The sequence below is a fragment of the Rattus norvegicus genome, chromosome 18 (assembly GCF_021556685.1).
Source record: "Rattus norvegicus strain SHRSP/BbbUtx chromosome 18, alternate assembly SHRSP_T2T, whole genome shotgun sequence".
NCBI lineage: Eukaryota > Metazoa > Chordata > Mammalia > Rodentia > Muridae > Rattus > Rattus norvegicus.
Genome location: NC_141551.1, coordinates 76,127,918 through 76,141,614, shown reverse-complemented (window position 1 = coordinate 76,141,614; position 13,697 = coordinate 76,127,918). Strand labels below are relative to the sequence as shown.

At 51.7% G+C, this 13,697-nt stretch overlaps 1 protein-coding gene across 6 annotated transcripts in view; it reads left to right on the top strand.

Annotated features, from left to right (window-relative positions):
• Nfatc1 (nuclear factor of activated T-cells 1) overlaps positions 1-13,697 on the top strand; it is a 109,772-nt gene that overhangs the window by 35,411 nt on the left and 60,664 nt on the right. For all 6 annotated transcript variants that reach the window (NM_001244933.2, NM_001415721.1, XM_087591993.1 and 3 more), the window contains 1 exon segment: positions 12,349-12,551. In NM_001244933.2, coding sequence (NP_001231862.2) covers positions 12,349-12,551 — 203 coding nt within the window.

Sequence of the window (13,697 nt, the reverse complement as noted above, 5' to 3'; positions counted from 1 at the left end):
GGCTATCAGGTCTCTGTGTCTGTTGGGTCTTAGCCACCACTGACTGAAGATCCAAATTCTCCAGAAGCAGGGGATGTCTACCTTGTCCTAGGCTATTGTGGCCTTGCGGGCTCCTGCCTATAAGGGCCCCTATTTCGAGGCTTTGTGGTCTGAGGATGACCTCCCACAGTGGGGAGAGGGGCGAGGGAGGTCACAGGTTCCAGCTCTGTTTACCAATCACCGAAACGACCTGCCTGATAGCATCTGCCCATCACACACAGGCCCGCTCTGCTTGAATAATTGATAGGCCACTGAAATAGGAACACTCAGAGGCTGGCCAGCCCCTAACATTTAGGTTTACAACACTTGCCATTTAAGACGGTGACCAGCACAGCTACTGCCTGGCCATGAAAGACTCAGTTCAAAGAGACACAGATAGTGTCCCAGACAGGTGACCCTGGACTCAGGGTGGGAACAAGCGATATGCTCTCAGGGCACAGACAGCAGATACTTGAGGATCTGCGGAGACAGGGGCAGAGTCACAGAGGAAGCAATGACGAACCTTGGCTTGTGCTCCGGCCTAGAGGCCAGAAGGGTCTTGTGAATTAGCTTGGCCTCCCGTGTAGACATACATGGCAGGGGCTTTTTCTATCATGCAAGACATTTGACAGCTGAGGACATCCACTGGGAGGTGACTTGAATTTCTCAGGTTGTTAAAATTGTCTCCGAGCCAAGCCCTTGTTATAATTACTTTTCTTTCTTGGTGGTGTCTTTCCCCACCAAGTCCCAGGGGAGATTTGGCATGTCAGAAATACTGTGAGAAATCAATCCCTGAGGGGTTTCTGACCTGTGGCCCGAAGGCACCTCGTCAATTGGTTTAGTGGCCTGGAATGCTCTGTCCTGTGTGAGCCTACACCCCACCCCGCCTCACCCCCAGGATTCCTGGTGTTATCTCTGGAGGCTAACACTGAGCCAGGGTCTCTCAGAGTGTTCCAGTCAGAGCGCCAGAGCCCAGGGGGAAGCTCTGAGATACAGCACTTTATTCTGCTGGGTCTGCAAGCTGGTGAAGCAGGCATATAGCAGAGGTTAACCTGCAGGCCTGACCCCCAAGGCAGAAACATGCTGCCCAGAGTTGGCCAACCTGCATGAGGCCTGGGCTAATCTTTTACAGATCAGCCTGGACACTGCATGGAGTCCTCTCTCCTTTCAGGACATCTCCAGTCAGACCTTCTCCCTTCCTCGCCTACCGTGTACAGGGTGAACTCTCCTGGCCCACCTGGATGCTGCCTTCCCCTCTGCCCACTTCCATACATGCACTCAGCACCTAGGTCCGGTGTTCAGAAAACATAAGGGTCTCATGGGAATTCCAGTGAGGGAGGCTGCAGTCTCCCCAACACACTGCAGCTTCGCTTACGGCCCAAGCTCCCGAGGGCGAAGCTGAGGGTTGACAGACACCTGGAAGTAAGAGATGAGCTGTCGTGCCAGGAAGACATCTGGGGTCAGCTCATACAGCGGTGGGAGAGTGGAGCAGAGAGGGCCCTTAGCTTACACCACCTACAGTGGTGTAATTGATGGCCTCTGCTAAGCCCCACTGATGTACTCAAGGCTGGGGGTCCCCGTGTCCATTTGTGAGCCTTGCCGTCCAGCGGAGTGGGAAGCAGCGAGGGAGCTGTGGGGAGGTGGGGGGCACTGACAAGGCAGGGCGGCAAGCAGAAACCTCCCATCCGCAGATGTGACCTGGAAGCCGAGGCTTCTTTGTTCTAGGCTAGGAAGAGTTTAAATGACGCTGCTGTCTGGGATACAGAGCCTACTAGCGGTTTTCTACTCGTGCCGGCAGAGCTTGGTCTTAGTTAGGGTCCAGGTGAGGTAGGTCCAGTCAGGCCCCTCCTTTATCCTCCACTCTTTTGAGTGGGCAGGTGAGATGAGGAGACAAAACAAGCCATGGCCGGAAGTAAGCTGCAGAGTGGTAACTCTGTAGCTTTCCTTGGTCCTGAGGACCCGTAAGCATCACAAGTATCACAGGCTGTTTGGACCTGAGAAAGATACAAGTTGCAAGTGTGAAGTTGCTACTGCAGAGCGTTCTCTTGAGAGTCTCAGAGGGACTGTTGCTCTCTCTCTGGGTCTGTTGCGGCAGCTATCCCTGACTTGATCACTGTGGGAGGCAGGGGTGGAGAGGGACTCCTCCTGTGTATCTTACCTGGCCTGATGGCCTTCTTCTCATCTCCTGTGTGGATGGAGGCAGTTGGCTCTGCATCAGCAGGGATGGCTGTAGGCCTTGTCTAGGTGTAGGCTCAGAGTCAGGACCTCACTGTCATGTTGGGAGACGCCCTTGGCACGGACCCCGGGACTGAGAGAAGGGGCAGTAAGGGCCAATGCCCCTCTGGTGTGACACACGGGATCTGGGGTGGCATCATGGAATCAGTGCAACAGGAAGTCTTTGTGAGCTCCGAGTGTCTTCAGGCCTTCATCTCAGATTCCCTAGCCCTGTATTCTCAGCATTTTGGGGCTCTAATAACCTAGCAAGGGTTAGATTCCCTTCCATATATTCCTTGGATGCTTGGAGCCCTACAATCCACACTGTAAACAGTAAAACCCATTAGATGTGAGTACACTGTCGCTGTCTTCAGACACACCAGGAGAGGGCTTTCCACCCCATTTCAGATGGTTGAGAGCCACAATGTGGTTGCTGGGATTTGAACTCAGGACCTCTGGAAGAGCAGTTGGCGCTCTAACCACTAAGCCATCTCTCCAGGGCCAGTAAAACCCATCAGAATGCTGGCAGCCACAGGCCGGACTCTGCAAAATGGAAAGGTTGGAGTTCAGGACAGCGGCCATATTGTTTGCAAAATGGAAAGGTTGGAGTTCAGGACAGCGGCCATATTGTTTCTGGACTTGGATGCACTGCACGGCATTGTATAGAAGGCTGCTCCTAAGTGGCCTCTGCCTAGAGTGTCACCGTGGAGTCTGGATGGTTCCCAGGAGAATGTCCAGGTGGCGGCTTCCTGAGTCTGTTGTGGCCTAGTCTATGAGGTGCTGAAGGAGGAGCCTGTGTTGGGAGTGTCTGTATCTGTTTTACAGAGGGAGTCTGCTGGCTCCGGTGCCTCTTTCCTTGGATTTGGGTGGGCAGAGAGTAGGTGAACGCTGCCATCTGCAGGGCCAGCCTCGGGGACGCTAAATGTCATGCTCAACCCAGAGATGATCCGGGCTGAAATGCACAAGGTTAATTATGCTGTGATCTCTGGTCATGCTGACAGTTCCTGAGAACGCTGAGGCCCTGGGGGCCCTTAAAAGTCTTCTTTGCAGTTGCCAAGATGAGGGCACTAAGGTCTGTCCCACCCACATGTTGCACGGGAGTTTGTGCCTCTCTTTCTCCCCTGGCCCCTTTTAATTTCTCAGGCTTGGTGGGAGTCAGTCCCAGACAACAGGGCCATTGATCTTGTGCAGAACAGATGGATCCTGGTTCAGCCATGTGCCCTTGGTTTAAAATTCCTCCAATATCATGCCCAGGAAGATCCCATTCCCTTCTAACCAAGAAGCCTTCAAGTAATGGGTAGGGGAGGTTCCAGCTCTCCCGAGTCAACATGCAAGGCAGGATGGTGACCCTCTGGGAGAAGAGCAGAGGTGCTGGGCTGGAGTCAGATAAAGCAGTTATGGACTGCAGCCTCCCCAAGGAGCGCCCCCTCCCCCCAGGAGCAGCCTCCCTGAGGAGCAGGCCTTTGATCCTCACCCAGGTGCACCCTGGTGGTTCCTGTGAGCAGTGTTCCTTAGATGTCCACTCCGACCTGGGGGGCCATTAGTCCTGTCCCTGTGGTATCCCAGGTCATAGAATTCACATCTGATGGAGGTCCGAGGCTCAGGGAAAAATGCCCGAAAACTGGTTTCTTCTTAGTCTGCCATGGCCCCCTTCCCCACCTTATATGTGCCTCAGTCTTCCTCAGCCTGGGAGGGGAAGCACAAAATTTGTGAGTGAGCTATTTTCTGGGATGGAACGGAAGCTCACTTTCCAGGACCCTATAAGAAAGTGAGTCTAGACTCTGACCTCAACGAATGGCACAGGATGGCACTTGATGCACCTGCACATGCGCAGAGCCTCGAGGGTGCATTTGATGCACCTACACATGCGCAGAGCCTTGAGGGTAGGTTTGATGCGCCTGCACATGCGCAGAGCCTCGAGGGTATGTTTGATGCGCCTGCACTTGCGCAGAGCCTCGAGGGTATGTTTGATGCGCCTGCACTTGCGCAGAGCCTCGAGGGTCTAGACCTTCCCAGGTGGAGGCAGGGAGTCGGGGTTCAATTGGCAGGAGAGCCACGGAGCTCACAGCCCCTTTCTGAAAGTCGCAGAGTGTGGCTTCCTCCTTGCAAACCTGCACTAGGATCTTTTGTGTGAGAAACTGCACCAGATGCCGGGGACGGGACCGGCTCTGAGAGGTGGATTCCAAGGCCTTTGAAAGGAAGGAAATGTATGTTTGAGCCCGATGCCAAGCACAAGCCTTTTCCCCGTGCTCCAGGGACATCAGACATTCTCCATAGAAGATTGTTCACTGGGTCGGAGATGAAGCTTGGGTTTTCTTTGAGTGTACCAGGCAGGCACTCAAGAGATATTTGGGGTAAATTAAACAAGAGGGTAAATTACAAGAGGCTTGGAACAGCTTCAGGCCCCCAGCAAGGTAGAATGACTTTGCGAGTGGAAATCAAGTCCCCGTGAAGGTGTAGCACTTGAGCTCTCAGTAAACGTCTGGCAGGCTTGGCCAGGGTGTGTGGTCTCTGGCACTTATGCCCTTGTAATATTTACACAGACACACCCATTTTGTTTTTATTCTATTTTTTATTTTTCTGCCTTCTTAGAAAAGTAGAGAAAGTTCGTACATGAAAAGACCCAAAGTTGCTACGTGCAGCCTCTCACAGCGTCTCTGTGCTGGCCTGAGCTTCAGACTTCTTCCGGAAGGCCGTATGTGTACTGGCCACTAGCCTTAGGATCTGAGGGATGTCAGTAGACCTAGTTTTGTCTGTGTCTACAAGCATGATTTTGGTCACTATTACAATCACTGTCTTCCTAGAGAGAGTCCTCATAATTGTGTGATATAAAATTAAGTCCTGCTGTGGGTTCATATGTGCACACAGAAAATCAAGTGCTCACACACTCATAAACCTGTGTTTGCTCATCCAGAGCACACATTCGTGAAGCAAATGCACAGGCTTCAAAATACATACGTGTTCATACAATATAGGCTCAAATTAACATACACGCGCACACACACAAACAGAGAGAGAGAAGAGAGGGAGGGAGGGAGGGAGGGAGAGAGAGAGGTTCATAACACATGTGTACACACAGGTCATATTTACACCCATTTGTAAGTGCAAACATGTATAAACACCTGCATAGGCATACACAAACGGTTGAACACATATCAGGACGTGCACACACATATGCGTCCCTGTGGCACCTTGAAAGCCAGGGATTTTTTTTTCCCAGACAGAACTAAACACAAATCCTGCAGGTAGCACATTCCACTGAAGAGCAGTGCCTGTAACTCCTGCCTTCTGTCCTAGTGAGCTGTGCCCAGCAGCTCAGCCTGAGCCTGTCTCATGGGGAAGCCCTGGGGCCTTGTATCCTGAAGCATTTACTCAGAGGACCCGGCTTTCCCTGAGTTTTGCATTTGCAGAGACACAGTCGATCACTCGGTGTGAGAACCTAGTGGTGCAGAGCGCCCCTCCAGTTAGGCAGAACAGGACAAGCCCCGTCTGCTTGCCGTCCGTCCTTCCGCGTGTTGCTGAGTATGTGAGAATGGTTTTGTTATTGGTTTGGTTTGGTTTTGCAGTATGTGCCACGCTCCTAATCTCATTCTTTCCTTTTTCATTTTGAAACGGCAGTCTCTTTGAGTTGTCCAAGCTGGCCTCCTCGAGCTCACTCTGGAACCCTTGAATGGAGCCTTTGAAAGTATGATCCTCCTGCCTCAGCCTGCTGCGGGCTGGGATTATAGGCCTGCACCACACAGCCTACAGCTTAAATTGTGCTTTAACTCTCCTACTGAGCGTCCCTGAGAGGTCCTGCCCTCAACGGTCATTTCTTTCCTCCTAGACAGGCACATGGGTGCCATCTGGAGTGACAAACAGTTCCACAGCTGGTGAGGTTTCCATGCTTGGTTGTTCTGAGGGGGTCACCCTTACCAAACAGGAGCAGGTCCCCAAGGTCTGTGCCTCTAGCTAAGGCTGGTGTGATAGCCCCAACTCATTAGAATGACATTTGGCTCTTACCCTCTCAGGTTGTGGGTTCAGATCTAGCTCCTGTGGGTGTAGCAAGAGGCCCACAGGGCACAGCGGTGAGTTCCCAGGATGCCCCTGTACCCTGCCAGGAGACCAGTCCTCTGCGATCTCCGGGAGAGGGAAATAGAACTTCCAATAACAGAAAACTTCCCGTGTCTGGGAAGAGATATCCCCAGGCAGTGGTGTTTGTAATGAAGAATTGGGGCTGAAAACAATCTGAGGTAATGAGAGTCCAACACGAACTCTTAATTAACCGAGTAGAGGGAATTTAGGTTTAAAAAATAGTGAAATCCACCCTGGGTGCGATCCCAGCCAGAAGGAGGGAAAGCGAGACCAATTTGTGAGCCGATGTCTCTTGTCTTCTGGGATATCAATGCTAATGTTACCCAGGGTCTTAAAAGCAAATTTCCCTTTAAGTTGATTGTTTCAAGTGCGCATTATGTCTTGGTGGAAGAATGTCACATGATGACGTCCTTTGTAACCAAGTCAGAACAACGGGCCGAAAGGCAAATGGTTTTCATCAGCTAATTGGCTCTGTTAATTCAGACCTCCCTTCCTCTGTGCATGAAGGTGTGCGTGTTGGCCCAACTCCAGCACTGAATACATTTGTCCTCCACCAGTCCGCCGGCCTGTCATCTCCCTGTGTAAGTGCTGAGGTGGCAAGGAGCTAAAAACAAACATTTTAATGTGCAGGAAACCGGGGGGGGGGGGGGGACGCTTACACCTTGCAAATGGAATAATGCGGTTTGTCTCGTTTAGAGGCAGCAGAGAGGGCTCGGGCCTGACAGGTAACTTTATAAATGTTGTTCTGACAGACACAGTACGGAGTCAGAGGCAGAAGGTCCATGCAGGGGGATGTGAGAAGCAGCTTAGATTTCTTTTCTTAAAGTGAACTCTGTGCCTTAAATAATAGATATTTACCTCCCAGGTTAAGCCTTAAATATTCCTATTTTCACAGAAATGGCATGTTTCTAAAGGATAAAATTATACCGTACACACAGCCTTCCATTCCTTAAGAAGCCTGTCGAAGCAGGGGTCCTGGGGGAATTTTGAGTTGTCATTTTAAAGTCATCTGACCCGAGCCAGGCTGGGGTAGAGCCTTGGGCTGCACTGCCTTGCCCACTGAGAAGGTTTTGGTCACATTTATTTATATATTCTTGTGTTAAATTTCACAAGATGGGAGACTAACTGGCGTAATTTGTCTCTGAATTTCTATCTTTCTTTCCTTTTTCTTTTTACATTGTAAAAGGATTTTGTAAAATTGTAAAAGGATTCTATTGTAAAAGGATTCTTATCTAACACAGATTAGCGGTCTCTTAGTAGATTCATCACACTGCAAGAGGCAAGTGCCTGGCTCCCTTGAGTTGAGGGGCTGGACCAACCGACCTTGGTTGCTAAGTCCTGTTTGCAGGGACTCCTGTGTTCACATAGCTTTGCAGTCCCTGCAGATTAAGACAGTGCTAGATGTGACTGCTGGCCCGAGGGTGGCAGAGGTTGCTTTCTGTGCTGATGGCTCCGGATGGGAGACTGTATGTGGTGTCTGCAACACGCCGTTTAGTCATCCAGGCCCGCAGCAAATGGGGAAGCTTGAGGGGGAAATGCCCTGTGCTTTCTGACTCCACCGGCCTTAATCAAGGCTGTTGTCTCAGGATAACCGGGGACCCGTGGTCAGCAGGTATCTTTCATGCTCACCTGTGTACCCTTGGCACACAGCCCACACGAAAGCATCCGCCCAGGGGAATCCGACGCGATCTAGCTCATGGACGCCGAGACCGTGTAACGAAATAGGAACATGTGCCTGGTCCAAAGCTCTCGATCCAAGCGAGCCTAGAGAGAAGCCCTTCCAAGCTGACTCAGCATACAAAACACACGAGGTACATGTCTGTGAATACATGTGCGTAGTCACACAAACAACAATGCTGCCACCCGCACCGGCCACGCAGACCGTCTCACACAGGGCTCCTCCTCGACACTCGTAAGCACTCCCAACCCACGATGGTCAGAGGTGCTGCTGGCTGTGCCACCAGCATCCAGGGCTTGTCACAGGACACAGCATTCGTTTTAAACAGTCATCAGCAGGACGTGTAATGTTGCCCAGAGGACTGGGGAGGCAGAGAGCCCCTCGGAAGCACCTAGTGGCATCAGGGAGTGGGTGGGCTGCTTATTGAGGACACTGCGAGAGTTACCACCCCATCTTTGCAACACAGATTCTCTTTTTCTTTTCCACGTGGAGAGGTTTAATGAGAGAAGAAGAGTAAAAGAGGGGAGGAGAAAAGGAGGCTGGCCATGGCCACGTGGAGGGAAGGTGGGGAATGGGGAGAGAAGGGACAGGGACCACTGGGCTGTTCTGATCATACAGTCTGCTATGAGGTCTTTATCCAGCCCTATCCTGTCTGTTCTTCTCAGCCCCCAGCTCTCCTTATATCTCCAGAAGTGAACTAGGGTAAGCCCTGTCTCTGACCCTCACCTTCCTACCCGTCAGTAATGGGCCATCTGATAGGATTACTTCCTGGGAAGTCAAATTCATAAATACAGTCCCTTTAAGGGCATCAGCTCAGGGTCCGCTCCTTTCGCTAACAGGGTGTGGAGAGATGCTTCCTGTGGGTTGAGCTGTGCTGTGGGTTCTCTGGGTGGACAGGAATTGCTGGGCCATTTCTTACTCTCAAGCCTAAACTCTGTGTCTGTACTAAGGAGTCTCTTGATCTGGAAGAGAGTCTGTGGGCTCACAGAAAGCTGCCCCACATTGCCTCACAGGCTTTGAGTTGGGAAAGGAGGTGCGTTTTGCTGAAGGAAAATGGTGGGCTGCAGGGGCAGTCTCGGACCAGCTCTCACTTTTGCCTTCGCCGGTGTCTGTCACCTTGTGCCAGTTTGGCAGGAAGAGGACCAAGTTCCTCCCAAGCCCATGTGGAGGTCTGCCAGCCTCCATGTGGAAGCAGTCTGTCCTCGTTCTAGCCGTCGGAGGTGAGCACTGCTCCACCTGGCCTCTTTAGATTATTACGACCACAAAGCCCTGGGCCTCTGCCCCATTAACCTCTGGCGAGTGGGGGGGGGACACATTTTCCTTGCCGCCGCTCGGTGAACGTGAGCATTCGGGCTGTACCTGTTTGAAGTACAGCCCTGGTCCCCAGCCCTTTCATCTTGAGGTAGGGCTGGCACCGGTCCTGTGCCACATGCTGGTGGATCACAGGGCCTAATGAAAGCCATGAAGTGCCCACGCCTCTCCTAATGAGCCGCTGGCACGGATCAGGCCAGCGGCGGTGGCTGAGACCTTCGCGAGAGGGACATGTGAGAGGCCCACTGCCTTGTAAAACCCCAATACCCACAGCCCACATCAAAATCCAGCAGCAGCTAATTGCGCTGTCTGACTTTTCTGGGCCCCACTTCTAGGTTTCATTGCTTTGTCCCCCAATGCTTTAAAATGAAAGTTGTAATCCCCTTCCATCCCGAGAGGCCGGAATGACATCGGAGAGACGAGCAGTAGTGGGTGGAGTCTGGGGTCCTCCGTTCTCCTCTCTTCCGGGATACCTCCTTTTCCCTTCCCAAGAACCAGTGGGTCTACTTCTTCTGGTTCCATCACAGACCTTCAGGATTCTTGACCACTGCTCGGTGCTTTCTGGAGGGCGCCGTTCACCGCCCTCCAGTTTTGCGTTGCTAAAATCAACCACTTAGCAATCCTACGACTCATCTCAGGTCTCTACTTCAGTGCCAGTCTCGGCTCTGAGTTCCGTGTTCAAGCCCTCATCCCTTCTGCCCACCCGGTGGCCAGGCCATTCCTTTGTGGTCTGCGTGAGGGGCTGTGGGTTTATCCGTTAGCAAAGTGGATGACTGTAACCAGAGGAGGCTATGGGTAGTCATCGACTGGGTCTTGGCAGCCCAAAGGCACAGGTGGCTCCTGACGCCCTACGATGTATATCATGCAACCCAGGCTTCCTTCCTGGCAAGCGGGGAACTATGGGGCATTGCAAGCATGGTGCATGAGGAGGGCAGATCTTGAGAGTCTGAATAGAATGATGGGTTGGGGATGGGGCTTCTAGGAATGAAGCAGAGGAGATAAGTCATGCTGGCAGGAAGTCTTTCCTTCTAACAGATCGTCCTAGGATCCTCTGTGGTTGCACCAGAGTCACCCTGCTATGCCTGCCTGAGGAGGTGGCTTGTCTGAATGCTCATCATGGGTTGATGTCGGATCTTGGCCCTTGACTTGATGGCCTTTCAGTGGCAACACTAGTGTTTGTATGGATTTTGTGGCTACACCTTTGCCTGAGGGGAGAACAGTTTGACTCTGTTGTTGTCACTGTGTCACTAGTTTCAAAGACTTTGAAATTGGTCCAGTAAGAAGAGAGGTCACAAGAACAGTAGGGATATGAGCCTCAGTCTACAGGACTAAGCAGTTCTCAGGCCCTGTGGCACTGGAGTTTGGTCACAGTTCTCCCTGTCCTCACAGAGCCTTGGAGACACCTCCCCACCTGCATGAAGGGGCCTCCCCCCACCCCTTTGTCCACAGTCTTCCTGAGGATGAAATGCCTTGGTCTCAACATGTGTTAGCTGATGACCAGTGCGGTGGTGGACATGGGGACACACAGGGCTAATGAGTGGTCATTGAAGGAAGGAAGACACTTTGGGGTTAAAGGGCAGCAAGGCTGGCACCTGGAATGATAGCTCTGGTGACCCCAGTTCTAAAGTCTGGTTGTTTATCTTGAAGGGTAGCTGGCCTAGCACAAGGGCCACATTGTAAATGTCTCCTGAAATGCATGCCACCCACATGTGGCCTGGAAGAAGCACAGAGTTGATAATGTCCTTCTTTGAGTTATGCAGATATGGTGGAAAGGATGATGGATACCAGCATAGTGGAGTTTCACCGTGTCTTATCCTGTGGGAAGATACTCTGCCCACAAGACACTCTCTGGTGGGGCAAGCCATGAAACTGGCATTGATAGGACATCTGTTCCCTCCTCTCTCTAAAGGAGAGGGACACAGGGCAGTGTGAAAGGGTGGCCTAGACAGTTGTGTGTGTGTGTGTGTGTGTGTGTGTGTGTGTGTGTGTGTGTGGTAAATGCATGCCTGTGACCAATCACAAGTGAGTGAGCCCTCTGTTAACTTGTGCCATGTCTGAAGGTAGGAAAATAAGTCTGTGTTTGGGGGACATGCAGGACAGATTTGGGGAAGCTGCAAAAGTCTTAGCTCTCCAGTTCTGGCGGTGATGGCAGCATAGACAGTCCAGCCACCACCTCCACCCCTCCTCTTCTCACCTGGCTTGGAAGGACGTTCCTTTCTTAGAAGTCAGGCAGAAAAGCCCCACAGGATAGATGTGGGCTGGGAATGCCAAGGACCATCAGGTTTGCTAGTCTTGTGGGTCCTCCCTTAGCAGCTTCACCAGGAGAGAAGTGAGCACACAAGTTCTTCGTTGTCACTGGTGCTCGTAGTGCGTGAGTGGTGTGTAAGCTGCCTTTGAGTGTGCGCGCACATGTGTAACATTGTACACGCGTGACTGTATAGCTTTTGTATGTGATGTGTGTACGATGTCTTGTGGGAGTGTGTGTGATGGCATGTGAGTGTACACGTTGGCACATTGCCTCTAGGTGTGCATGGTGAGCCCATGTGCACACTACCTGTCTGGTTATCCGTGTGCAAAGGCATGTGTGTGCATTTTCACACTGGTGCATGCATGTGTGTGAATGTGTGTTGTGTCTGTTGGAAAACAGGACTGAGTGTTCACATCATACTCTATGTTCCCCGGGCCTTTAGGATAACGGGGTGTGTTTGTTTGTTTGTTTTATTATTATTATTTTTTTTGAGATAGTGTCTCACTGAGTAGCGCTGGCTATCCTGACACTGTAGACCAGGTTGGCCTTGAGATAAGTGCTGTGCCTGCCTTTTCTTCCCCAGCGCTGGGATTACAGGTGTGCACTACTATTCCTAGCAGCACGTTTATGTTTATAGTTCCAAGAAGCACCAATATTACATCCCACGAAGCTGAGGGACTGGACACCGGGCACGGAGCACTGGGCACAGCCTTCCTTTTGAGCCCGAGTCTTCTGACAAACAGTTGGTCTCCGAGGTTTATGTGCACGGTGCTTACTGACTGGGAGTCTTTTGTTTTCTTGCCAGCTACATGGTTACTTGGAAAACGAGCCTCTCACGCTCCAGCTGTTCATTGGGACGGCTGACGACCGCCTGCTACGGCCCCATGCCTTCTACCAGGTCCACCGGATCACGGGGAAGACTGTCTCCACCACCAGCCACGAGGCTATCCTGTCCAACACCAAAGTCCTGGAGATCCCACTGCTTCCAGAAAATAACATGCGAGCCATGTAAGTGGGGTGAGGGCCGTGCCTGAGGGGTAGGCTCCTGCTGCTCTGCCCAGCACCCAGTGCTTAGCCCCCAGCTCCTGGGCCCCAGGCCCTGTGGCTCGGTGCCTGAAGAAACTTCACAGATATTTACAATGACAGAGCTGCCTCTTCCTGGGTTCTCAGGTGCTGTGTGCTTTGGCAACTACAAGTGTCTCGGTCACGCAGCTGTAAACGCTGCCCCCGGGACCTGCATTTAGTTCCTAAACACAGCACCTGTTTACTTCTGAATGCAGCCCCGTTCATTCAAGGAACAGTTAGGGCGGGCAATACCTCTGGACTGTTTTCGCTCAGAGCTGCCAATGTGGCTGATGTGGCCAGTTCTGGTGTGCAAAAGCCCCCCACGGCACGTGGTTAACTTAGAAAGGGATTTATTAAGCGTTCCCTGCACATTGCATAATACCGAGCGGGGCTTGATGAGGTTCATCCCATGCTGTGAGTACCCTGAACTGTGAATGGAGCTGAGAACACGTGTATTCTGATACTTCCTATGGACGACGCTCTGTACTGGACCCATGGGGAGGACAGACAGTAGCACACGCATAAGCAGGTACCCAGGCAGAGGGTGAGGCAGCGGTGATAAAGACATGAAAATGAGCAGTACTAAGAGCAGACGAGGGCCTGATGTTGCTCTTGGGGTACTGTGCCTCTGAGGTGACCTGAAGCTGACAGGCTGTTTGCAGAAGGAGCTGAATGAGAAGAGCTTGGGCTGTCCCTGCAATGACTGCAGGGCGTGAGTGAGTTTGGGGGTGTGAGTGAGTGAGTTTGGGGGTGTGAGTGAACGTACAGGAAGTGAGGTCAATGGGCAGGGCTGTGCCACGTAGCGCCTTGTGTGTCTTTTGATAAGTTCTTCATAGCTTTAAGCTACTTAAGTCAACGACAAAAGGGAAAGCACTCCGTGTGCGTCAGCTTCTCTCGAATCTGAGGGATTTATCCTCCAGGGCTTCATTGTTGGCCCTTGGGTTTCCTTCTTCAGCTATATAATCTAAATTTCCCAAGGACAGGACAGAGCCCAGAGAAAAGGTCTTCCTTTTATTATATCGAGATTTTTTTTTTTTTTGTAATGTATGGAACCTTTTACCAGACTGTAGATTTGAATGAGATTATGAA